Here is a 24,600-nt window from a genome sequence, read left to right as displayed (position 1 = left end):
AAAACTAAGAATTGATCTACCACACGATCCAGCAATCCCTCTACTGGGTATTTACCCCAAAGACTTGAAAACTCATATCCGAAAAGATATTTGCAAACCAATGTTCGTAGCAGTATTATTCACAGTGGCCAGGACATGGAAGCAACCGAAGTGTCCTACAATAGATGATTGGCTAAAGAAGCTTTGGTACATATATACAGTGGAATATTACTGAGCCATAAGATGAAATACTGCCATTTGCAACAACCTGGATGGACCTCGAGATAATCATGCTAAGCAAAATAAGCCAGACTGAAAGTTGAAAATCACATGATATCACTTATATGTGGTATATAAACCTAAAAGCAACAAATGAAGAGACTCAGGGACATGGACAATGGACTAGTGATTACCGGAGGACTGGGAGTGGGGGAGGAGGGAAGAAGTAGATGGAGTAAAGGGAGTCAAATATAGAGAGGTAGGGGGAAGGTGAAGTGGGTAAAGGGGATCAAATATATGGTAGCTGAAGGAAACCGGACTTCGGGTAGTAATCACACAATATAATATACAGATGTCAAATTACAATGTACATCTGAAAATTATATAATTGTATTAACCAATGTTACCCCAATAAACCTAATTTAAAAAAATAAAAAATAAATGGGCAGAGGACCCGAATAGCCATTTCTCCAAAAAGGACACACAGATGGCCGACAGACATATGAAAAGATACTCAACATCACTAATCATCAGAAATGCAAATTTAAAAAAAGCACAATGAGATGCCACCTCACACCTATCAGAATGGCTATCACAAATAAGTCAACAAACAACAAATGTGGGCAAAGATGTGGAGAAGAGGGAACCCTTGAGCACTGCTGGTGGAATTACAAATTGGTACAGCCGTATGATGGAAAACAGTTTGGAGGTTCCTCAAAAAATTAAAACTAGAAATACTTTATGACCCAGCAATTCTACTTCTGAGTATTTATCTAATGAAACCCAAAGCACTAATTCAAAAAGATGAATGCACCCCTATGTTCACTGCAGCACTTTTTATAATAGCCAAGATATGGAAGCAACCTCTGTGCCCATCAGTAGACGACTGCATAAAGAAAATGTACATATAGACAGTGGAATATTATTCAGCCATAAAAAAAGAATGAAATCTTACCACTGCAAGAACACAGATGGACCTAGATGGTAGGTATTATGCTAAGTGATGGCTGCCAGATTGGAAGAGGGTTAGAGAGCTGGTGAAAAGGTAATGGGATTAAGAAATACAAATTGCCAGTTATTAAAAATAGTCATGGGGATGTAAAGTACAGCATAAGGAATACAGTCAATAATATTGTAATAACTATATATGGTGTCAGATGGATACTAGACTTATCAGGGTGATCACTATGTTGTACACCTGAAACTAATAATATTTTAAGTCAATTGTACTTAAATCTTAATTTCAGCCACTAAAAGGACAGTTTTCTTGGACTGTTTGTTATTGATAAGACTTCAAAAAGCTTTTATTCACCTTTTAAGTAGTCTGCCTAGGAAACAAAGATTCTGTATTTTATTAAAACAATTTCCTGTGGTTCATGTTGTCTTTTCTTTTTTTTTTCCTTATCGCCTACAGCACCTGGTATTCCTAGGTGGTCTTCCATCTAAGTACTAACCAGGCCCGACCCTGCTTAGCTTCTGAGACCTGATGAAATCAGGCGTGTTCAGGGTGACATGGCTGTAGACTCATTTGTCTTTATCAGGTCTCCTGATTACTTAAACAAACTGAGTCTTCTCTTTTAGGAGAGATTTTTTTTTTTTAATATAACTTTGTTATTTTCTATATTTGCCTTTGAAGTCTTTTGTCACTTTGGTTAAACAGATAAAATAAGCATGATCTTATTTAATCAAGTATTTTAAAACCTTTTGATATTTTTGACAAATTTCCCAAAAATAAATTCTAAACGAAGCCTTGCTGACCTTTAACTTTGGGATTTTCCAAAGGGTCCCTAGAACATTTCTCAAAAGATGTGTTCTCTTTCAAAGGGAGATGTTAAACTAATTAGGCTATATGTTAAATTATACCAATGTATTGTCAAATAAGAAGTGATTCTAAACTTTCTTTAGGGCATATTTGTATTAAATTCTTAAAAATCTGATATGTCCTGGTACAGTGTCATCAGTCATAATTTTAAAATGTGACAGAAATAACCAACTTCCTTATCAACTGCATTACATTGAATGCTCAAAGAGATCTAGTTTAACTATGACCATTCTTAAATATTTCATCATTTATAGTTATTGTTTTACTCTGAAGCTTTTTCAAGTGTTCCTGCAAAAGGGCTTCATCTCCAAGGAGATTCTTGAGAAAGACTGACAAGTACCGGTTTCTGGTAACTAAGATCAATTTGCCTTCACGTAGGAGGGACAATAATAGACCTTTCAAGTGCTTACCCAACACTACCTGCCAGCCTCACAATATGTCATGGATGGTAGCCCAAGATCAGTCCCTGTTTTCCTTCCCCACATCAGTAAAATGGACCCATTACACTGATGATATAATGTTAATATGTGAAGACTTGCCTCTGTTGCAGGACACTCTGCAGACTTTGCTGGAACATCTGTGAGGGAGAGGATGGGCAGTGAACCTACAGAAAATTCAAGGTCCAGGCACTACCATAACGTTTTTGGTTGGTAAGATGTCCTAGAAGTTGTGATTGATGAAGTACAACCCTATTCAACCCCTAAGAACTATAAAGAGGCACATGCCTTTGTAGAGATTTGGGGGTTTTGAGGACTTTTATCGCCTATCTGGCACAGTACCCTCGTCCCTTATATAGCCTGGTGAAGAAAGAGCATAGGCGGGACTGGGGATGAGAGCAGCAAGCTGCCTCTGAGAAGGAAAAAATACTAGTGAAGCAGATTAAAGCTCTGGGCATCTCCTAAGCAGGGCTACCAATTAGTTAAATGTGTCTATGACTCCAGAAGGTATAGGTTGGGCACTGTGGCAGAGACAACAGAAGGAGACAGTACTCTACGATTTTGGTCCCAGCTCTGGAAGAGGGCAGAAACCCAATCTACAGCTAGCAGCTCTCCTCTGGGTAAGAGGTGGGTTTTGAGAATATGTTCTATTGACCCACCTCTGCTATGCTCTAACTCCCACTGTGAATAAGTAGCATACCTATTTGCAGAGGAGTACACTGTCTGCCAATCCATTGTCTCTAGAAATGTGAGTGCTACTAGGCCCACATTTGTAGAGCCTCCCAATGCCCCAACACCTATTCCTGTGGCAGCCTTTGTGGCCTGTAGAGAAAGATGAGGGAAATTCCTGCTGATGCCTGGTATACAGACAGATGCCTAGGAACAGGAATAAACTGCAGCAGCCAGTGGGCTGAACTCAGATTGGTTTGGCTGGTGATCACTCATAAGTAACAGTATATGTGACTGAACCCAATTAAGCCCCCATATAAACTTTTAAGATTCTGGCAGGCGGGGCAAAGATCTACTCATTTTGTAGCTGCCTAGTAAGTTCCCTTGCTTATTAAACCTGCCACCGATCATCGGGTGGTCTACCTCTTTCTTTAGTTTCTCCTAACCCTCTCTGTAACAGGGTCCAATTTGTGAACCAAGACCATTCTTATCTTACATGTTTCTGTCTCCTACATTTCTTTCTATTTTGTAACAAGGTTCTATGTAATGTGACTCTCGTTTATCTTTTGTTGCTAAACCTCTTTTTCTCAGTAGCTTAAGTTCCCAATTCCCAGAACAAGCCAACCTCATTCACAACATGCAACTTACCTTTGATTACACTGTTCCTTCAGCCTAAGAAGCTCTTTCCCTGCCTTATAAAACCCCTCCCTGCCCCTGTCTCACAAAATTTATCAGACTGGTGGTGATGTGATCACATCTTTTATGAAGTCTTTCCTACTCTTTCCACCAGGCAGGAATGACTATGCCATATACACAGTTCTCGTAATATCTAAAATCTTACTGCATTTGTTTATGTATTTCAAAGACAGAGTTTCGCCCTTTTTTTTTGGTCTCCTTTTCCACCTACCATCTAGTCACCAGATTTGTCAATTCTACCACAGAAATGTCTCAATCTACCTACTCCAAAGCTATCCTACTACGCATATGAAATCATCCAGATTATTTCAACAGCTTTCTGTCACTCAGTTGTACTACTTCCAGATCATCATTCAGCAAGTAATTATTGATACTACTCTTGTATGGTAACTTTGCTAGGCCCCGGGATCACACGCACAAAAATAATAATAGATGGGCCATGCCCGTAAACTGGAATTCCAACAAGATGAAGATAAGTACTGTAACAAGGGTCAGTCAAAGGATGCCAGAGAAGAAAGCCTAAACTTGGTCTTGGGGGAGTTGGAGAGAAAGCAATCAAAGAAGGCTTCCAGGCAGAAATGAGGCCTCAGGTATATGCAGAAGTTATGCAGAATGTAGAACAATGTGTTTCAGCAAAGGGATACACAAGTAACAAAGGCCAAGAGTTAGAAAGTTAAGAAAGGGAACACAAAGTAATTCAATTAATAAAATCTACAGTCCTTTTGTACTGCTACTAAAGTTAACTACCTAAAAGTAAATGTGGAAATCTAATACTTTCCCAAAAGATAAGTCTAAATTTCTCTTTGGTACAGCTACTCGGACCCTTCATAATCTGGCTCAAATCTATTTCTCTTAATAATTCCCTTCCTATACAAACACATGCTCCCTCTTTATATACTTTGCTTTTCCATAGCACCATTTGAAATCATTTGATATTATAGCACATGCAGGGTTTGATACAAGAGTACTCACCTATAAGATGGGCGCCGTGCTAGGATCCCGTGGGCTTTCTGTGACGAGCCTATACTATCAGATGAGTCCTGAGACTCCTCACTTTCTGATAAAGATGATACCTAAAAAACAGAACTGGTTTTACTATGATAAACAATGCAGGTGGAAAAAGAATTTAAAAGGATCTATCTCCTACCACCCAAATTCACTTGTCATTAAATCTAAGGTCTAACAGAAAGAAACAAAAGGAAATGGAAAAAGAAGAGTTTATTTCAGGAGCCCAAACTAATTAAAGGAACATTCAGTACAGCAGGCTCAAAACTAAGAAGAAAATCTATCCCCAAAATAAAGGAATACTATTTCACTAGAGTTGTAAAGACCAATCTCTGATCTCCACCCTATTTCTATACTGATGCACATTAGTCAGGTTTTTTTTTTAATCATTGTTATCTGATTTGGATTTTGGACATGCTAACTTTGAAACGCTATTAGATATCCAACTAATATCTAATATTAGATAATGACATTGAAGAGACTGCTGAATACGCAAGCCTATGAGTCAGAAAAAAAGTTTGGGCTACATATAAATTTGGGAGTCACAGCACTTTAGATAGTCCTTAAAGACATTAAGACTAGATGAGGACCAAGAACAAAACCCAGGAACACTCTAACATTGAGGCTGGGAAGAGGGGAACCAGCAAATGAAACCAAGAACAAGCCACCAGTGAGGCAGGAAGAATGCCAAATGAGTGAGGTGTCCTTGGAAAACTAGGGAAGACTGTGCATTGAGAAAAGAATGATCTACCACACCAAATGGAGCTAACAGGTGAAGTAAAACAAGGACTGAGAACAGACCATTAGATTTAGCAAGGTAGAGGTCACTGGCAAAAGCAGGTATAAACATATGCAATTTAAAAATCTCTAATTAATTTTATCTCACTTCACAGTTAAATGAGTTAATACAGGTAAAGCAAATTAGTACATGGCACACAGCAAGCACAAATTAAATGTTAACTATTAATAAACCCTTTAAAACTATGTCAACACAATAACCATATGCAAGTTTTAAGTTACGATATCTTACGATTGAGAAAACAAGTTATTTTTAATTTTTAAAATGTATTACATTGCCCAACATGTGTCCAAAGTTGCATTGTGACACCTGACTTCATCTTTATTTAAAAAATAAAATAATCTGAGTAGGCTTCAAGAAAGGACACAAATCAATTCTCTACATTATTATTACTATCTATAGAAAGCTAAATTATTTAGGCTTAGATCTTAAATTTCCAGAGAAGCTTGTTTTATAGTCTATAATGTCCTTTAAAAACAAGTTCTAGTGTACAACTTCTTATATCTTACATTAAAACTTTTGATAGAAACAATTGCAACCTAAAATAATTAAGAAATAACAGTAATGGATAATAACAGTAATAATTAAGAAAAATCTGTTGTTTCCTTGAGCATCATGAATATAACATTTCTAATCTAAACCTCCCACTGTTTTCACTGTCCCTAAGTTTATTCTAAAGCCTCCAACTGAACTCTAAGAAAATAATTTATAAAACTAAGATATTACTTATAACTAAGATCAAGTATTTCTCTTTAATGACAGCACTAGTAAATCAGAATAAAATCTTCATACAAAAACTAAAAAAATCCATGCAGCAGCCACCTTTCATATAGGAAAACAACATAAAGATACAGCTCTGGAGCTGACAACACTGCCAGATGGTATATATTCAGGAGGAAAAGTGAGGTACACAGCTTTTCTTCTAGGATAGCTGCTTCTAAAAATGAGAGATGACCAAAGGCATTATGAGATTCACAGGAGCCAGAAGATAAAATGAGGAAAAAGAATAGGAAGAAAAGGAACCCAGCATGGCTCTTTCCTTCCTAGCATTGTCAGGAGTTAATATGAAGGTAGATAAGATATAAATAAGAACTCTGTTTTACTATGAGAGAACTCTCTTTTATTTGACCTCCATAAAGCATAAGGAAGGTACTTTCTTACTTTGCTAAGATACTCACATCATCACCCTTGCTTCAGAATTCTCTTTTTCATGAAGGATAGATACCACTGGGATAAAAAAGGTGCTTTCTCTTAAGAAAATCCTTTCCATAAGTTCTAAGCAATAATTTCCTCCCAAATTGCCTTCTGTTTTCACTGGGCAGTATATGCATGAAACTAGAAATTCTAAAAGTTTTCCATTTGCCTCATTTGTTCTATAGTCTAATTTCCATGACAATTTTATTATCTTGATCTATAATATCTTAACTACAGCAACTGCAATGTGTCCAAAGACTCAGGGTACAAAATTCCCCTCTCTCAACCACTAAGTCTTTGAATTTCTGTACCGTTTGCACGTGTGGTGGGTGAATTACAGAAGACTGAGCTGTCTGGATGACCCCCTGAACCTGTACTTGCTCTCCAGGAAGAGGTACAATTGTCACTGGCGCAGATCCTCTTAATGACATCTAAGAACAAATAAAAATCCAATTAACAAAATATATATTATACCTATGCACATAAGATACCTGAGTTCTTAACAGTGGAAAACACATTTCAGAGCTTATTTAACCACACCTATTAACCAAATGTTAGGTATCTTCTATGGGCCAGAGACTAGGGAGTTGAAGCTACAAACTGATTATAACAAACAGAAATAAGAGCTATAACATAAGAGGAAAAGTAGAAAGTACTATGCTTTGGGAACAAAGAGAGGGTGCTACTTCAGCTGGGTCTTGAAGGATAAACAATTCCCTGAAAGTATATATGGGGAAGGGGGTTGGAAGGCATTTCTGGCAGAGGAATTGACTGCAAAAACATAGAGGGCCTTTACATGTTATTCTGAAGAAAACTGGTTGAAAACCAATCAAGAGTCAAAAAGTAAGAGAAATATCACCTTTGGGTAGTATCTTTAAAGAAAAATCAAATCTTTCAGGCAAATAACTGAACCATGAAAATTGTAATTTATTTCTGTGGAATTTAGATGGAGTTTCATGGAAATACCAAGAAAAGCCCACCTATCACCCCTCAAAGCTGAGCTCAATTCTAGGAAGCTCTTGCCTTCCTCTGGACTACTGATTCATACCATTCATTTTTGGACTTGAATCACAAAATAAAATCCATAGTTGCTTCTCCAGTCCCAAAAGTCACCTTCCTGACTGCTCCGCTATTTGCTTTAGGCCCCCAAAACAATGCTTTATTCCTTTTCATTGAAGGTTCTTTGCCTCTTCCCAAGACTGGATTAAATTCCAGTCTCTCATTCCCCAAAATGCCCAAGTCATGAAATTTTGTATATAAAATTTTGTCCAGATACTGAGAAATGTAAATTCTCAGCACAAACAACTCCATCCAACCTCCCCCTACTCCCAAGAACATGACCAAACTCTAGCACAGCTTCTATCAGTTCAAGGCCATGTTCCCAGGATGACCCCAGCCCCCTTAAAATGCCTGTTGAGAAAGAAAGCTTAATGCTATTTGTTCTAGCCAAAACCTGACTACAGGCCCCTAACCTCACTTTTCTTGGAGCATTTCCTTTAGAAAACTTGCAATTGTAAATCCTTTCTCTGACCCTTAGGATGTAATTATTCCACAACTCAGAAATTTCTTTCACAAGGACTTGGGAGCCATCCCTTGAAATACAATCATTAAGAAGAATAGTGCCCTTATCTTCTAGTCTCAGTGGGAGAGTAGGAGTCTAACTTTAATAACCACTAATTAGCAAACACTGATGGCTTAATCACAATGACCAACCTGCCCACCTAACATCTTTAGCACTTTTCCTTTAGCACACTGCAGTGTTTTAAAAGACTCCCACCTTTTGTTTTAGCAGAGTTGAACTCAATTTATGCTGGAGTCTCCTTTCATGCATTAGCCTGAATGAAATCTGCCCTGCTGCCCTTAACAAATGCCCAGCTCTGTTTCTCTTTGACAGTACCTCAATATGGGGATACAGAAATTAAAGAGTAAAAATAAACAGAATTCACAAATCTTAACAGTCCAGCTCTAGAATTACAATTATATGCAGTTAATAAATGAAAATCCCCCTCCCTTACCTTTCAGACCCCAAATTAAGCCAGTCATTCGACTAGTAGGGAGAGCCTTGATGGGATTAATTTACATTTCTAAGCAAAACAAAACAAAAAAACAATCATTCCTCCAGGGTTTCCAGCAATCCTTTTAGTCTGGTGCAGACTTTAGGTCTGGCAGGTAGAAAAGAAGAAAAGGCATCAGATTTTGTTTTAGGTAGTCCTTCCCCCTTATCACTGTTCTAACCTCACAAAATGCTCATTACTCAGGGTCCCAAAGCCTGGTGTCATCCCACTCCCACTCTCAAACTTGATAATATAATCCTGAGATCTCTCTCAAAGAACAGAGCTAGTCCTCCAATTCTAACCTGAGTATGAAATACAGATGACTGCCTCCACCCAGGACTTGTCAGCACTAACAGAGCTTTCAGCAGTGATGTAAAAGTTCTATGATCTGTACCATCCAACATGGTAGTCACTAGTCACAGTGAATATCAAGCATTTGAAAAGGCTAGTGTGACTGAGGGACTGATTTTTAGTTTAATTTTAAGTTATTTAAATTAAAATCTATCCCACTGTGACTAGTGGCTACCATATTGAACAGTGCAGTTCTTAGATATTAGAGATGTAGAACCTGCTAGTATACTATGGCTCCAAACACAGAACTCCTCTTAGGAGATTTTAGAACAAGAGACAGAAAAGGATTTTTATGGAGCTGCTCTGGTTAAATTAGGGGCTACGAGACCTTGATTTCCTCTCACTCCATAGGGTAGCTGACCAAAGTTCCTCTTATACAAGTAACCGGCAAAAATTAGCATACTCCTTAGCTACCGAATCACTGGATCCCTGGACTATAAACAAATGGATGAGGGAGAACAAGGAATTAGTAGAGTGGCATGAGAAAGAAGCCTCTTTTTAGAGTTTGAATCCAAAGTCTTCTAACTCCAGACTGGCACACAGGCTTTGGAGCAGAGTACTTAATCTCTCAGGACCTCAGTTTCCTCAAGCCAGTATGTCCAGGAAGAAATGTTTTCTGCTCTAAGTTTTAATAGGGCCATGGGTATCTGTTCCAGCCAATGCCCTAACTTTCAAATAAGAGATGATATATTTGAATTTAACACATTAAAATTAAAATGTTCATCCATGTTATGATCTAAAGAGAACTGGAATATCACCAGTGGTGGAATATGTACCATATTTTGAGAAATATTACTCTAGAGAATTAGGGGGTGGTAGTTAGATATCCAAATCTAAGCAATATTATCTTTTGAATATTAGGACTAAGTGTTTGGATTAACTAGAACGAGACTCAACAAATGTTAACCTATAGTCCAGGTGCTGTGCTAAACCTTCAAGATAAAAAAGACAGACAATAGACTAGCTACGGTATTCAGAGCCAATCACAAAGATACCAATTAAAGTTTTAAATATACTGCTTCAGTACACATATGTCTCAACATATGGCATTTGTTTGTTCTTAAAAGCCTGGATGAAAAGTAAAGTTTCACACCAAATAAATGTATGAGAGAGTGCTTGGGGATGTGTGGAAAGAGAGGGGGATATGTATGGCAAAAGTAAAAGAATAAAACCATCTAGTTTTTTGTCATCTAGAAAAAAATGTTGGGAAGTTCGAAATAGAGAGAAGGTGGGACAAAAAGGAAATATATCCTCCTCGTTGAGAGACAATTTTCTACGGGTCTGGTGTTTCTGTGAGTCTTCTGAGCAGAGGCACTGACAACTTTTGTTCTGGACTATCTTTTCAAGGATGTTTGTATGGTGAACAGCTTTGGAAAACAAATTGGTACCTCCCTTCAGTGCAAAGGGCAGAGGTTTGCTGTCCAGAACAATAAAAATAATGTCTCCCTCGAGGGCAAAGGTTGGACAGGTTTGCTAGAAGCTCTCTTTAAAAGTCTGGGGTTCCCTAAACGTAGAGTTCCCCTCAGCAATGATACAAACCCACTGCAGGTGCAGCATCCACCTAAGTCACTCTGCATTACTTCATGAAACTTGGAAGACAAGGAGAACTGAACAAACATGAAGCTCATGCTGTTTGCTGTGCCATGAGTTCTAAAGCAGCAGTCCCCAACCTTTTTGGCACCAGGGACTGTGCTCCTATGAGAATCTAATGCCTGATGATCTGAGGTGGAGCTGAGGCAGTGATGCTAGCACTGGGGAGCGGCTGCAAATACAGACGAAGCTTCACTTGCTCACTAGCCGCTCACCTCTGGCTGTGCGGCCTGGTTCCTAACAGGCCACTGACCAGGACATGTCAGTGACCCGAGGGTTGGGGACCCCTGTTAAAGTCCTTTTTCTCTAGACTAGGATTCTCATGTCTTCTGCCAGCATTCACGAAACTGAGGCAGTCTAGCTTATTACCTTGTAGGCAGGGTAAAGTCTCAGATCCTTTGTATTTCTTGACATTTCCTTGTCCTCTGCTTCACTTATATTTTAAAGACTCTAGATTCTAAATCACCAGCAGAAATCTGAGCTAGAGCTAAAAAAAAAAACAAAGTACATAGAAAGGCCAGGGTTTTCTCTAGGTAAAGATAGGGGACCTGCTATTAAACTGGGACTTGCAAAGGGCCACACACTCAGGATAAGGTAACAGAAGGAAAGTTGTGTGGGTGTACAGTTGGGAAGGGCTGAAAAAGATGTAATTAGCTGTCCAACAGAATTACAGCCCAAGTCTACATCACGTAGATAGTCCAAAAAGGCCTGAGCCTTAAACCCTGAAAATGGTTCTCCAGGAGCCCGGCAATATTAAATTCTTTTTGAAGAAAGGCACTTTGATCCTTGACCACAAAGAATTCCCTTTCAATTTTTCAAGATTAATGGACAATAAAGAATAAAAAATAACGAATCACACATGGCACCATTAGCAAGAAACAAAAACAGCAGCAGAATTAGACTCAAGTGATTTTAGATACTGGCATTATCACAGACACATTATAAAATAATTATGCATATTATGTTTATAAAGAAACATATTCAGGACAAGCTTAAACATATCTTCAGGAAACAGAAAACTATAGTAGATATGAAAAAGAACTAAATAGATTTTCTATAAAGAAAGATGTAATACTTGAAATTTTAAAACATCATTGTTCAGATATACCAGCAGATTAGACAAAGTTAAAGAGAGAATTAGTGAGCTAAATGATAGGTAAGAAGAAATAATCTGAACTGCAACACAGAGAGGCAAACAAGTGTAAAACATGATAGATAAAGAGACATAAGAGGATAGAGAGAGAAGGACAAAGAAAGTGGTCAGAGGCAAAATGTGAGGAGATAATGCCTGAAAATGTTTTATAAATAATGATAGACACCAAACCATAGATTCAAGAAGACTAAAAACCTCCACATGGAATAAATAAAAAGAATCGCACACCTAAATGCAACATAATGGAATATGTAAAACTAAGGACAAAAAGAAGACTAGAAAAACATCCGAAGGAAAAAGACAGATTACACTTAACACAGCAATAGTCTACTGACTTCTCGAAGGCAACAGTGGAAGACAGAAGCCAGCAGAATGGTATTTTACACTTGCTAAAAAACAAAACCAAACCCTAGAATTCTATGCCCAATGAAAATATCTTTTAAAAATTAGGATAAAATAGGTTATTTTCAACAAACAAAAACAGACGGCACCACCATCAGAAGCCTTATAACAAAGGAAATTCTAAAGCAGTGATTCTCAACTAGAAACGATCCGCCACCCCTCACCAACACTTGGCAACATCTGGGGAATTTTTAGATTTTGTCAAATGGGGGTGTTACTGACATCTACTGGGCAGAGGCCAGGAATACTGTTAAACATCCCACAATGCACAGTCAGTCCCCCACAACAAAAAAAAATCAGCTCAAAATGTCTATAATGTTGAGGTTTTTCTAAAATATATACTTAAGATAAAAGAAAAGTCACCTTGAATGGAACAAAGAAAAAAGAGCAACAAAAGTGATAAATATATGGGGGAAAAAACAAATAATGTTGACTACATAAAATAATTATGATGTTTTATGGGATAACAAGATAAAAAGATAAAATTAAGTTCTAACAACAGCAACAAGTTACAAAGAGGATAAATGAAAATAAATGTTCTAAGGTCAATAGATCATCTGAGAGGACAGTAAAAGTATGATTAACTTTACACTTTACTAGGTAAGCATGTTGTAGTTAGGATAATCACTAAAAAAGTAGTTACCTAGTTTATGTACAGTCCAAAATGATACAAGTGATGGTGGGACGGACTAAAAAGAAGACAAGAAAGGAGAGAAAAAGAAACATGGAACATGTGGGTCAAAGGGCACAAATAATATGACAGACTAGAAGACTACAATGGAATACTGTTCAGCCATAAAAAAAATAAAATAAAATCTTGCCATTTGCAACAACATGGATGGACCCTTAGGGCATTATGCTAAGTGAAATAAGTCAGGCTGATAAAGACAAATATTACATGATCTCACTTATGTGTGGAACCAAAAAAAAAAAAAAAAACCCTGAATACAAGTTCACAGATACAGAAAACAAACTGTTGGTTGTCAGAGGTGGGGGGTGAGTAGGGGAGAATAAAATGCGTGAAGGGGTCAAAAAGTACAAACTTTCAGTTATAAAATAAATCATGGGGATGCAATGTACAACATAGTGACTATAGTTAATAATACTATACTGCATATTTGAAAGTTTCTAAGAGAGTAAATCTTAAAAGTCCTCACAACAACAAAAAATAAATTTTAAGTAGGTGTGGTGACAATCATTAACTAGACTTTTCCCGGAGATCATTTCACAATGTATACAAATATTCAATCAATCATTAGGTTGTATACCTGGAACCAGTATATGTCAATTATAACTCCAAAAAAACAAACCAAATCATAAGATATGGCTACATATCCACCAGAATGGTTATCACTTAAACTCACAATACCAATTTTGGGAATTTAAATGGATCAACAGTGTTCGCATACATTTCTGGTGGTGTAAAATGACACGCATTTGTAAATCTGTTGGCAGTATCTTCTGTAACTAAACGTTTGCATACCCTATGACCAAGCAATTCATATGTAACACAGACATATACAAGAATGTTCACCAAGTACAATTCATGAAGAGCATCTCTGAAAAACCTACAGCTAACATCAGACTTAATGATGAAAGAATGAATGCCTTCCCTTTAAAATTGGGAACAAAAGAAAAGATCTCCATTCTCACCGCTCTATTCAACATAGTTCTGAAAGTTCTAGTCAGTGCAATAAGGCAAGAAAAAGAAATTAAATGCATACAGATTGGGAAAAAAGAAAGAAAACCATCTCTATCTGCAGATGACATTATTGTCTACACAGGAAATCCCAAGAATCTTAAAAAAAATCATCCCTCCTAGACTAAAATTTGCATTAGGTTCTAAATACTAACAACAAACAACTGAAATTCAAAATCAACACATTATTTACAACAGCTCCAAAGAAAATATGCAATGTTTACAATTACTCCAAAGAAAATAAATTACTTAGGTACAAGTCTAACAAAACATATACAGGATCTGTATGATGAAAATGACAAAATGCTATGGAAAGAAATAAAAGGAGATTAAATAACTGGAAAGATTTACTGTATTCAAGAATTGGAAGATTCAACATGATGTCAATTCTCAAATTCATCTGTAGTTTTTGTAGATATACACAAGCTTATTCTAAAATTTATATGGAAAGAGAAAGGCCCTAAAATAGTCAAAACAATTTTGAAAAATAATAATAAAATGGGAAGAATAATTCCTCCTTATGTTAAGGCTTACTATACGTAGTAGTCAAGACTGTGGTGTTGACAGAGGCACAGACATACAGATCAATGGAACACAAAAGAAAACCCATAAACAGACAAACAAATCTGCCCAACTGATTTCTGATAAAGGTGCAAAAGCAACTCAATGGAGGAGGGATTTCTTTTCAAAATGGTGCTGTAGCAGTTGTATATCCATAGGCAAAAACAAACAAAAAAACTCAAATCTATACAAAAGTTAACTTAAAATGGATCATGGATTTAAATGTAAAATATAAAACTTTTAGTAAGAACAAAGGGAAAAAAATCTTTGAAATTTAGGCCTAGGCAAAGAGTTGTGAGACACCAAAAGCACAGTCCATCAAAGAAAAAAACTGACAAAATCCACTCCAAAATCTATAATCACCATAGTCCTTTATTGTCTTATGTATAGATTTATGTATAGATTTTGGATCTAATCAAAACTTAAAACTTTTGGCTCTGTGAAAGACCCTGTTAAGCAATTAAAAAAGAGAATTATTCTTCTAGTCCCCTATACCATCCATGCTGCAAACATCCAAATAAATTCACCTAGATTTCTAACTCACTCAATAGGAAAATCTTCCTTCACCAGAAAGTAGAAAACAAAACAAACGAACAAACCCCCAAATGACCAAGAATGTCCAAGACTTTAGATGAAGAACCTCCAAGTAAGAAAGGATTACCAAAAGCACTGATGTGCAGACATTTATTCTTAGCTTATCCCTGGAAAAACTTTGGGTTTTCATGTCAAAAATACGATTGGAATGAAGATCAGTCTGCTTTAAAAGTGTTTTGAAGTCAGGCCTATCTGTAATTTCTTCAACTATCCTTATTTATCTTCATCCTCTTCCTGGAGACAATAAAGGACTATGGTGATTATAGATTTTGGAGTGGACACTATGAAGTAACTCCCAAATTCCCTTAGTAAAAGACTTCCCCAGCTGCTAGCGGTGTTCAGTTGTCAGCTCTCTTTGGAATTGCCTTAGCTGATGACAGTCACTTCACCTGAGACTGCACACGCCCTTTCCCAGGTCAGTCAAGATCCAATGACTGCTCATGCAGGAATACAAAGACCTGGCTGGCCCCTTACTCCAATTCTTAAAAGCTATGTCAGCTTCAATGCTCTCTATGGGGTCAGTTGAGGCCTTGAGACTGAATCACTGTCCAACTTCTACCTCTGCTCAATCCTGCTTCCTTCTCTTCCTTTCTTTCCCTTACAAAGGTGGTAATACCAAGAGGACTCCCTAACAGACATTTTGCATGCTAATCTTCACCTCACTGTCTGCTTCCTGGAAAATCCAAACTGTGACAGAAGTCAAATCACTGGAATTCAAATCTTATCTGTAAGCCTTACTAGTTGTACGACCTCTAAAATTGGGATTATAAAAGCAAAGTACGTTGATGAGAAGTATGAAGCATTAAAACATGTAATATACTTAGAAATACACCTGGCACACAATGGATACTCAATGTTAGCTGTTAACTATCATTACTGTTTTTTCCCCATTCACACATGGTTGAAGTATACAAATTTCTCTACAATAATGAATTACTGAAAGTTATGAGCTGGAAAAGCCCTTAGAGATCATCAAGTCTGATGCCCTTAATTTAGAACATCAAGTCTAAATAAGTGACTTAGTCAATGTTTCAGAGTCACTAAGTAACAAAATCAGGATTTAAGGCAGGTCTTCTGACTGTATCCATCATTCTTTCTACAAAGCAAGACTGCCTCTCAATATACATATACTTTGTAATTAAATAAAATTAAACAAATATTGAGTCCCTCCCCTTCTTCTTCTTGCCATAATCAAAACTTGTCTCTCTAAAGAACACTGCCTCTTCTCTAGCTCTCTTTCACTTCTCATAGATAGGGTGGGTGCTTCCTTTGCTTTTCATTGCTACTTCCAGACCATTGTCTCGTCAAAATCCTTCCTTAAAACTCTAAACTTAAGAGTTTCATAGCTGCAGTCCACATGAAAGTCAAGCCCCCTCATTTTTTCAAAACTTTAGTATGCTAATCTAATCACTTTATTGTCTCCACTACCCCTCCTGATATAATCTGTGGCGATTTCAATATACAACATCCAGTATCCTTCCATGCCAGGGCCTCTGTTTTTGATGCCTCTCCAAAACCCTGTCTTCCATCCTCCTCGGCTACTCACACCCACTGTCATACCTTACAGAGTTTCTAAACAGGCATTTTGGGCAGGACAATTCTTCTATGTGTAGGAATATCCTGCTCAATGAAAAACATTTAGCATCTCTGGCACCTGCCCATTAAATACCAGTGGCACCCACACCCATATTTCTAGATATCACAGTGGGGGAGCAGTACCACTCCACTTAGAACCACCTACTTTAACCTTATCATCACCAGTAAATGCACTCTCCATAATCTCAAATTCAAATATCCCTCTCTTTGAGTACCACTTACCTCCAACAATTCTTGGACTCCAGAGGAACCTATAATCCATTGAGCCTACTATCTTTACAGCTTAAATTTCACAGGCCAGCATTATGTCACATACACCTCCGATGTTGTGTTTTTGTTTTTGTTTTTGTTTGCTTTTGCTTTACTGTAGTCCCTTGACTAAACACCAACCCTGTTAACTCGCCTACTCTATGCCTGTAACCTGCATGCAAGTTACCTGAGTCTGACTGGAGAAAAACACACAACTAAACGTAATGGTCTCACTTTAATTCCATGATCAGTAACCTCAGGTAGTCTGTTAATGCTCTCTAGCAATCATACTACGTATTCCTAGTCCACTTAAGTCTTCTACTGTTCTAGAACACTATTTCATACTTTCTCCTTCCTCCTTATCTTCTCAAAGCATTTTATTTCACTGAAAAATAAAGATGCTAAAAAGAAAACTTTCAGGATATCTCATCCTCAATTTACTCACCCACCTGTGTTTACTTTATTATAAATGATGTACCTGTGCTCATATAAAATAAAATTTTCTACTTGCAGACTAATTCTCATCTCCATCAAGAACATCATTCCAGGATTGACCTCTCTCTCCGGTATCATCAAATTTTCCACTTCTATTGTATCATTCCCACTGGTATACAAACAGGCTGTTAATTCCTCCCATCTTAAAAATAATAAAAATAAAACTTCCATAACCTACAACCCCCTTCAGTACTTCTTAGCTCCATTTTGCAGCAAAACTCCTCGAAGGAGTTCTCTATCCATTTTACTGTCAATGAGTTTGTATACTCATTTTCTCCCCTTTTTTCATGCTCTTTTGGATCCAACTGGAGCTCCAGAGTGATATCCACAGACCTCCTTTCTGACTATACTCACCTCACAGTAATTTCATCTAGTCCTATGACTTTAAACTGATATTAAATAGATATTGTTTGTCTCCTCATTTTTTTCTCTTCGTTTTAAGTTTGGATAATTTCTGTTGACCTATCTTCAAGTTCACTGATTCTCTCCTTGGTCTTGTTGAGTCTACTAATAAGCCCCAAAATATATTCCATCTAAGTCACAATGATTATTTCTAGCACTTCCATTTGACGCTTTCATATAGTTTCCATCCTCTGATGAAATTTACTATCGGTTCATATACGTTGTCCGCCTTTTCCATTAGAATCTTTAATATGTTGTTCATTGTTATTTTACACTCATCTGATAGTTATAACAACTGGGTCATCTTGAGTCTATTGATTATTTTTATTTTTGACAATGGGTTATTTTTTCTTGTTTTGTATGTTTCATAATTTTTGCCTAAATGATGAATATCAGTATAAGACAGTACAGACTGAGGAAACAGTATTTACGGCAGAAAATGGGCAAGCCTCCTCTTCGACTAGCTATCAGTGGGGAATGAGAGAAGGCAGGGGTTGAGTTAATCTATTCTGGAATTGAGCTGGGTTTAGATTTGTCACTATGATTGCCTTAAGTGCACTACCAATTTCAAATTTCTCTAGTGTGACCTTCTGCTTAGAGCGGGGACTGGTTTGCCAGAGAGTTTTTCTCACTGGTCTTACTCCACTCTCGGCTTTAGGCTTTCTCTGTGCACCTGCCCCAGAGGCTCTCTCCATACTCTTGCCTCTCCCCAGGGAGGCAAACTGCTGTTGCTTTACTTGCTAGCAGGGAAAAGGGAGGTTCTCTGTTATCCAGACCCAGTCTCAGTCTCAAGCAAGCCCCATATCCTGGAGTTTCAGGGGTGGGGCTTTCTCCCAGTAATAGTAAAACTAATGATCTGAACACAGGACAGTTTCCTATTCTTCCCTCAGGGTTTATTCCCTTCCTCCAGTGGCTTAAAGCTGTATTCCACAGGGAAAAAGGGTCCGGGTCCAGGCCTGTATCACCTAGCAAGGCTTTTGCTGGTCTCCTCTGCTTCTCTCAGTCTTTCTTATGAGCAACTGTTGAAGGTCACTGGAAGAAAGCCTGCAAGTGGATGTTACCCACCCTTGTGTCTACAGTCCACAAGGGTTCTATATTCTCATGCTAGCCTACACTTATAGACTTTAGCAATTCATTAAAAATTTAGCTGAATTCTTCTTTCCCCTGTATGGTAGCCATGCCTTCTTCCTGTCCTGTGCTACAGGTAAGCCATGCCCAAATTTCACCTCTGATGAGTTGAGAAAGTTTTGTATATTATAGCTTATTCTTATTTTAGGGTGGGAGCAATACTCTTTCTTTCTACATCCTAAGTGAAAGCCAGAAATCACTCCATGAGTTTAAAGACCATCTATAAATCCACAACTCTTAAATTTACATTTCTAGTTTGGACCTCTCTGGACTACAGACCATATATATCCAACTGCCTACTGGACAAATCTACTTGTATAGCCTGGCAGACAAACCCTAAGGTGGCCCCCATGATCCCCACTTCCTGGTGTTCATATCTTTGTGTAATCCTCTCCCCTTGAGTGTGGGAGTGACCTGCGACTTGCTTCTGACCAATAGAATCAGGCAAAGATGAAGGGCTGTCTTCTTATGACTGTGTTATATTTTATGACAAAGGGATGCGATATCATTCCCCTGGTTATATTATTTGACTCTCTCTTGCTGCAGACTCACTCTCCCTCTTGTTGGACTTTTAGAAGCAGGCTGCCATGTTGTGAACTGCTTATGGAGAGGACCATGTGGCAGCAAATTGTGGGCAACCTCTAAGGGCTGTGGGTAGCCAACAGAAAACTGAAGCTCTCATTTCTACAGCTGCAACAAAATGAATTCTGCCATCAACCTGAGTGAGCTTGTTCTCCAGTCTAGCTTCCAGAACTCGGCCCCAGCCAATACCCTGAGTGCAGCCTGGTGAAACTGAAGCGCAAGGAACCCAGCTAAAACATGCCTGACTCCATAGAAACAGTGAAACAACAAATGTATCTTCTTTTAAGCCATTAAATTTGTGGTAATGTTTTGCAGCACAGAAAACGAATACAGATAGTTATCACAAGCTTAACAAGCCAAATTCCTGATTGCCAACAGCCTTTCAAAAAGAAAAGAAAAACATGCTGCACTATTGTCCGTCTCAACAAATGGCTACTCTGTTCTTACTCAAGCCAAAAACTATGGAGTCAATCTTGACTCCTCCCTCCCTCCCCCAAAAGTGACGTTAAATCCAAAATCAAACACTGTTGATTTTACAACCAAATTATATCAAGAATCTAATTATCTCAGCACCACCACTGCTACCATCTTGGTCTAAGCCACAACTGTTGCACATTATTTTAACAGTCTCCTAACTGGTTTTCATGCTTCCACTCCGCAAAACAGCCAGAGTGATCCTATTAAAATATCAGTCAGATAATGTTTTTACTCACAACACTCCAAAAGTTCTGTATCTCACCCAGATTAAAAGCCAGAAATCTTACAGTGACATACAAGGCCTACATTATCTGGTGCTCTTCCCCTCCACCCTAAACCTCTCCACCTCATCTTGTATAACTCTCCTCATTCCTCCCACTCCCACAATACTTGCCTCCCTGCTGTTCTGTAACCATGAGGAGCACATATCAGTCTCAGACTTTTACAACTGTTGGTCCATATAATTGAAGAAGTATTTCCACAGATAAGACTTCTCTGACCACCTTATAAAAAAGGGCAAATCCTCCTGTCCCCAGCAACAACTCCCTACCCCTCCTACCCTACTTAACTAGTCTCCACAGCACATACTGACAACTGATATCCATTTTATTGCTTTCTCCCCAAAACCAGAATGTAAGTTCCATGAGACCTGAGATTTTTGTTCACTGCTATATCCCTAGTTTAAACTGAATAATTGAATAACTAGTAATATATTATATACTGTTTGCTCACAGAATTCAGTCTAACAGATATAAAGTCAGAGATATCATTTTTTAAATCACTGTAAAATTATTTACCACCTATAAATATACTTATTCTATTTCATTATGAATATGCTTCTGAGCAAATCTGGAAAACATTCACATATAACCAAAAATAACTAAGATATATAAATAAGCCAAATTAAAATGAAAAAGTTTCTGTTAAGGGCTCAAGTAACAGAAAGGAAACTGAAGAACTCTATTATTGTTTCTCTAGCACCATCTGGAGAAGATACCGTTATCCTTCACAGGTATAGGCAAACAATAGAGAAGGATGCATCAAGCTTGAAGGAATGACCCTTTAGGTCCTTGGTTCTCAAACTTTTTGGTCGCAAGACCCTTCGACACTGTTAAAAATTATTGAGAACCCCAAAGAACTTTTATTTATGTGGGTTTTTAATCTACTAATACATTTAAAATTACAACAGTAATTTTAAAAATATTTAACAGTTCATTTAAAAATAACTATATATCCATTACATGTTAGCATAAATAACAATTTGCATTACTAAATTTCCCCCAAGAAAATTAGTGAGAGAAATGGCATCGTTTTACATTTCTGCAAATCTCCTTAATGTTTGAGTTAATAGAAAATGGCTGAATTTTCTTACTGCTTCTACATTAAATATATTGCCATATGTTGTTTTGTTGAGGTATATGCAGTTTGGCCTCACACAGATGTGTAGCTGGAAAAGGGAGGAATGTTTTATTAGTCTTTTCAGATAACTGTGGCTATTCTTCTTTGATGTAGTTTCTTAAATGTTGTCTGTAATGTACAATCTGAATTTGTGTATTCTGTTAACATTAAAATCCACTGCTCTATCTTGCACTCTGAATGGATCTTATACCCATACATGACTTTGTAATACAATTTTGTAATTAAAAAGTCTGTAACTACTGGGAAGCTGTCGAGTTTACAATGGTGAATACAAGTGTTCCAAAATTCTAATTTTTGCTTGAAAGTCCAAATCTTTTCACTGGCAACAAATACTGTGTTGTTTTCCTTAAAGTGGGTCAGGTGCATGGATCGGACAATTTAAAACTGAAAAAATATCATCAGTTCTGCAATATGCATGCCTGTCAATTTAAATCCTCTAACAAATATGCCTATTTTCCAGTTCAATAAAAATTATTTTCCATATGTCCATAATAAATCTATTGAATTGAAGATGATTTACCTCCTGAAACTATCAGTCTATTTCAAGTTAGCTCAATGAGCCAAATAAGTTTTCATTTTTCTTATACAGCAACAAAATTAGTCTTAAAATCTAAATCATGCACTACATAAAATGAAATCTACTTCTCCAAATTTAGAGAGGTATATAGTTATCAAAATAATATTAACTATATTTTCTATAAAAGAAAATAAAACCAAATCATCCTCACAAGATATTTAAATGAAATCTGTTTTCCACATACTTCAACATTTTACCTTTTTTTTTTTTGCTAGGTTCTTTTTTGTTTGTCATGTTTGTGTTCAGTTCTTTTTTGAACATTAGTAATTAGAGATGTGAAACAACCCATACAAAATATTCCTAACTGACTCAATATTTTGGCTAGTCCTTTCCTTACCTGTTGAGCAATATGAGAAATATGAGCTCCCTGAACTGCTGAACCAGGTTGAGGTGTTGTTTCTGAAGTGTTACCCTTGTGGGAATCTTCCATAATCAACTGTAAAGGGGAAAAAAAATCCGTTAAAAGATGCTTTCTGACTTTATTTTCAAGAAATCTTAAGATATTTTTCTCAACATGCATACTTTTTCAGAGGAAAAAGTCAAAGCCTTTCTATACTGTGGGCTGAGCTCAATTTATCGAGACTCAACATGCTCCCAAAACTCTGCTCTGGATGTGTAGCAATCTAACTATAAGATCTTAAAAATGGCAAATAAAAAGTGCTACAGAATATGTATAATATATCGCATAGCTGTGTAAAAGTTGATAACCTGGTTGCTTCCATGGAAGAAAACTGGTAGCTATAGCACAGACATAGAAGACTTTTCCTTGCATATTCTTTTAAATATTTTGAATTTTGATCCATGTGAACATAAATTGTTGGGACTAAATTTTCAAATGCTAACCACTCAAGAAGTATGACAGTCTTCCTGTCCATGGACACAGCATTCCTTTCTCCATTCTAGAGAACAGTTAGTTTCTAATTGCACATATAGTTTTATATAGAGAATTTATTGAGTAAAAGTTGAACGAAGTAAATAAATAAATAAAACCATACCTAAAGAGATTCTAAAAATCTGGATAGTCTAGATAATCAACTGCAGGATATGTAAGTTGGGGAAGGATGAGAATAAATGGGTTATATGAGATGGACTATGTCAAATGGGAGAAGCACTACTTAGAGACTGGTTAAAAAAAAGCGGGGGGAGGTAGAATTTAAGGTTTATATGGTTATACGCAAAGACAAAAAAAGAGAGGACTGGTCAACAAACATGAAAAGATGCTCGGTATAGCTAATCATTATAAATCAAAACTACAATGAGATATCACTTTACATCCATTAGGATGGCTAACAACAAAAAAAAAATTGAAAAACAGAAAACGTGTTGGCAAGGATGTGGATAAAATGGAACATTTGTGCACTGTGGCTGGGAATGGTGCAACTATTGTGGAAAACAGTATGATGGTTACTCAAAAAATTAAAGACAGAATTACTATATGATCCAGCAATACAACTTCTGAGTTCATATCCAAAAATTGAAAGCAGAGTCTCAAAGAAATATATGTACACTTAGTGCACAGCAGCATTATTCACAATAACCAAAGGTGGAAGTGACCCAAATGTTCATCAGCAGATGAATGAATAAACAAATGTGGTATATACATATCACAGATTATTATTAAGCCTTAAAAACTAAGGAAACTGTGACACATGCTACAATATGGATGAACCTTGAGGACATTGTGCTAAGTGAAATAAGCCGGTCATAAAAAGATAAATGTTGCATGATTTCACTTATATAAGGTACCTAAAGTAGTCAAACTCATAGAAATAGAAAGTAGAATGGGTGTTTGCCAGGGGCTAGAGGGCGGGGGAAAAGGTTATTGTTTAACGGTTATGAAAAAATTTTGTAGATTGGCTGCACAATGTTGAAGTACTTAACACTAGTAAATTATATACTTTTAAATGGTTAAGACTTTTATGTGTCTTTTACCACAATTTAAAATGTTTTAAAAGACAGAGAGAGGGCAACTAGGTACTTGCCCCTTAGCATCACTGACTAAAAAATTGTCAAGTTTAAGCCTACATATTTGTTGTTGTTGTTTTTTTCTGAGATCAGAAAACAGAAATTCATTAACATCTGGATTAAGGCTATTGTTTTTAGTCATTGAAAAAAGGTATAAAATCACCTCAAACAGAAAGTGTTAATTCTTTCTCTCTAAATATGTCATTAGCCTTTTTTTCTAAGATGGAAAATATACAACAGAAAGAAAAAGGGATGACAGAATCTTAATTACAATACTGTCTAATTTCTTTTGTCTTCTCTTTCCACAATTTTTAAAGTCATAAACATACTCTATGTACAATTTTGTACCCCCACATTCTGTATCCTGTTTCCACTTTTCACAAATATTTTCTGTTTTAAATAAACATATTTAAAGGCTACATAATATTCCATCCAGTGAATGTACATAGTTCCTTTTTTTTTTAAACCAAACAAAACAATACTGTG

The 24,600-nt window shown here is 36.9% G+C and overlaps 1 protein-coding gene and 1 pseudogene across 6 annotated transcripts in view; both read right to left on the bottom strand.

The window, feature by feature from the left end:
* ATF1 (activating transcription factor 1) overlaps window positions 1-24,600 on the bottom strand; it is a 58,657-nt gene that overhangs the window by 30,211 nt on the left and 3,846 nt on the right. For 5 of the 6 annotated variants that reach the window (XR_896363.2, XM_011368329.2, XM_023535450.1 and 2 more), the window contains exons 2-4: window positions 22,487-22,585; window positions 7,132-7,251; window positions 4,795-4,895 (exon numbers count right to left, since the gene is read on the bottom strand). Coding sequence is in view for 5 of the 6 variants with exons in the window: in XM_011368329.2 (XP_011366631.1) it covers window positions 4,795-4,895; window positions 7,132-7,251; window positions 22,487-22,579 (314 nt within the window). In the remaining variant the exon portion in view is untranslated. The remainder of the gene's footprint in view (window positions 1-4,794; window positions 4,896-7,131; window positions 7,252-22,486; window positions 22,586-24,600) is intronic. The other variant, XM_011368328.2, reaches the window with a different exon arrangement.
* On the bottom strand, window positions 1,604-1,722 carry LOC111744777 (annotated as a pseudogene).

Source organism: Pteropus vampyrus, unplaced genomic scaffold, assembly GCF_000151845.1.
Source record: "Pteropus vampyrus isolate Shadow unplaced genomic scaffold, Pvam_2.0 Scaffold140, whole genome shotgun sequence".
NCBI classification, from domain to species: Eukaryota; Metazoa; Chordata; class Mammalia; order Chiroptera; family Pteropodidae; genus Pteropus; species Pteropus vampyrus.
Note: the sequence above shows the minus strand (reverse complement) of the source record. Positions and strands in the feature narration are given on the sequence as shown.